Consider the following 2,982-nt stretch of genomic DNA (forward strand, 5'->3'; position numbering starts at 1 on the left):
CAGGCTGGTCTCAAACTCCTGACCTCAGGTGATCCACCCACCTCGGCCTCCCAAAGTGCTGGGATTACAGGTGTGAGCCACCGCGCCTGGCCCAACTTTCCGTTTTTTAAAATCAGTCTTCAGTTTACCTCAGCAAATATATAATAACTTGCTCTGCCTTGATGAAAGAGTTTTTTGCCCTAGAGGAGGATATGGGATACAGAACAATTCAGTTCAGTAGAATATAGCAATGACCGAGATAGATGTTCAGTAGTAACACTGAGAAGGGGCATCTGACTTTAAGAGGGGTCAGACTTCCAAGAGGAGACAAATAGTTAACCAAGTGAAAAGGGGTGTGTGGGCTTTATGTTTCTCATGATCACTTTTGCTCTCACTTGCTAAAGGCATGGAAAAGAACAGACTGGTAGAGGATCCAAGGGACACAAAAAAGGAAATAAGCAAGTAAGTATGTTTTTTGAGATATTTAGCTTCTGTTTGATGCCTTTTGCCTTTTCAGCTAAACTACAAGAGATCACATCAGGCATGGAAACCTGAGCTGCTTAGGGGAGCTTCTCAACTCCTTCAGGCATTTGATTTCATTCTAATGGTATAGTGAGGGTTAGCCTGCCCCAAGCTGTTCCTACAGGGCTACAGAGTCTTACCCTTTTCTGAGTGAGGCCACAAGATAGAAACCAGGTACTGTGTCCTAAAGACCTCCTAGCATACTATGTGTAACATGCAGCCAGAAAGGGGCCAGAGTGATGCTAACAGTGAGACTGCCCATAGCCTGCCTGAGCTTCTGAGGGGCCACCAGATATGGTGGACTTTAAAAAATTGGACTTTTTTACCTTTGCTGAATATATGTGGCAGGAGCATTACCATTCTGCTTATTCTTTTTTTTTTTTTGAGACGGAGTTTAGCTCCTGTTGCCCAGGCTGGAGTACAATGGCACGATCTCGGCTCACCACAACCTCCGCCTCCCAGGTTCAAGCGATTCTCCTGCCTCAGCCTCCCGAGTAGCTGGGATTATAGGCATGCGCCACCACGCCTGGCTAATTTTGTATTGTTAGTAGAGATGGGGTTTCTCCATGTTAGTCAGGCTGGTCTCGAACTCCCGACCTCAGGCGATCCACTCACCTCTGCCTCCCAAAGTGCTGGGATTACAGGCGTGAGCCACTGCACCTGGCCTGCTTATTCTCAATGACTCAGAAATGTCTTGAACTTTCTCTCTGTCTTCTCTCTTTCTCTCTTTCTCTCTTTCTCTCTTTCTCTCTTTCTCTCTTTCTCTCTCTCTCTGTCTCTCTCTCTCTCTCTCTCTCTCTCTCGACAGGGTCTTACTCTGTCACTCAGGCAGGCTGGAGTGCAATGGCACAATCACAGCTCACTGCAGCCTCTACCTCCTTGCCTCACGCAATCCTCGCAGCTCCGTCTCTTAAGTAGCTGGGACTACAGGTGTGCGCCACCACACCCTGCTAAGTTTTTCTTTTTTTTTGAGACGGGAGTCTCGCTCTGCCACCCAGGCTGGAGTGCAGTGGCAAGATCTCACCTCACTGCAAGCTCCACCTCCCGGGTTCACACCATTCTCCTGCCTCAGCCTCCCAAGTAGCTGGGACTACAGGCGCCCGCCACCACACCCGGCTAATTTTTTGTATTTTTAGTAGAGATAGGGTTTCACCGTGTTAGCCAGGATGGTCTCGATCTCCTGACCTCGTGATCCGCCCATCTCGGCCTCCCAAAGTGCTGGGATTACAGGCTTGAGCCACCGCGCCCGGCCAGGTTTGTAATTTTCTGATAACTAGATGTTAAGACATCCATTCTCTCAACAAATACTGAATGCCTACTATATGCTAGGCTCTGTGATTAAAAAATGAATCACCTGTACCATACTTGCTAAAGTAGATGTGTACAGATCTTCGGCCCTCCTCACTGAATGTGCTTCCATCATGACACCTTTCTGTTATCACAGAGTTTCTATTTTTTTTTTTTTTTTTTTTGAGACAGAGTCTTGCTCCATCGCCCAGGTTGGAGTGCAGTGGCGTGAACTTGGCTCACTGCAACCTCCACCTCCCGGGTTCAAGCGATTCTCCTGCCTCAGCTTCCTGAGTAGCTGGGACTACAGGCACAGGCTACCACACCCAGCTAATTTTTGTATTTTTAGTAGAAACAAGGTTTCCCCATGTTGGCCAGGCTGGTCTCAAACTCCTGGCATTACAGGCATGAGCCACCATGCCCTGCCACAGAGTCTTTTTATCAGAGAGAAATGGAAATAAGAAGAGTAGGTGGTGGGTTGTAGGATCTTTTGTCCACCTCTTATCCTGCCTTGTACTTACAATACTTTTTTCTTCTTTTTTTTTTTTTTTTTTTAGATAGGGTCTCAGTCTGTTGCTCAGGGTGGAGTGCAGTGGTACAGTCTCAGCTCACTGCAACCTCCACCTCCTGGGTTCAAGTGATTCTTGTGCCTCTGCCTCCCCAGTGGCTGAGATTGCAGGCACGCACCACAGTGCCTGGCTAATTGTTTGTATTTTTAGTAGAGACAGGGTTTCACCATGTTGGCTAGGCTGGCTCTGGAACTCCACTCCTGACTTCAAGTGATCCACCCGACTCGGCCTCCCAAAGTTTTGGGATTACAGGCGTGAGCCACCACACCTGCCCCATTACCACCATTCTTTCTGTCTTGCCAGGTCTCCATCCAATCCCACCCCAAGGAGGAAAACTGGAGATTGCTGGAATGGTTGTGGGCCAGTGGGCTGGCAGCAGATCCTCCAGGGGCCGAGGATCCTTCGGCATGCAAGTGGTTTCTGTCGGTGGGCCAGGAAAGGGGTATGTATCCAAATAGGTTGGTATGAGCTAGTCCCCTTGGGAAAATGCCTAGGTATTAAATCCTTCTATTAAAGCAAGAAGTACTAACTAGGCCAGGCGCGGTGGCTCAAGCCTGTAATCCCAGCACTTTGGGAGGCCGAGATGGGCGGATCACGAGGTCAGGAGATCGAGACCATCCTGGCT

The 2,982-nt window shown here is 48.7% G+C and overlaps 1 protein-coding gene across 1 annotated transcript in view; it reads left to right on the forward strand.

The window, feature by feature from the left end:
* The window catches only part of FAM120C (family with sequence similarity 120C), a 136,796-nt gene that overhangs the window by 124,975 nt on the left and 8,839 nt on the right, over positions 1-2,982 (forward strand). The window contains exon 15 of the mRNA XM_011992003.1: positions 2,661-2,803. Coding sequence (XP_011847393.1) covers positions 2,661-2,803 — 143 coding nt within the window. The remainder of the gene's footprint in view (positions 1-2,660; positions 2,804-2,982) is intronic.

This window comes from Mandrillus leucophaeus, unplaced genomic scaffold (genome assembly GCF_000951045.1).
Source record: "Mandrillus leucophaeus isolate KB7577 unplaced genomic scaffold, Mleu.le_1.0 Scaffold400, whole genome shotgun sequence".
NCBI classification, from domain to species: domain Eukaryota; kingdom Metazoa; phylum Chordata; class Mammalia; order Primates; family Cercopithecidae; genus Mandrillus; species Mandrillus leucophaeus.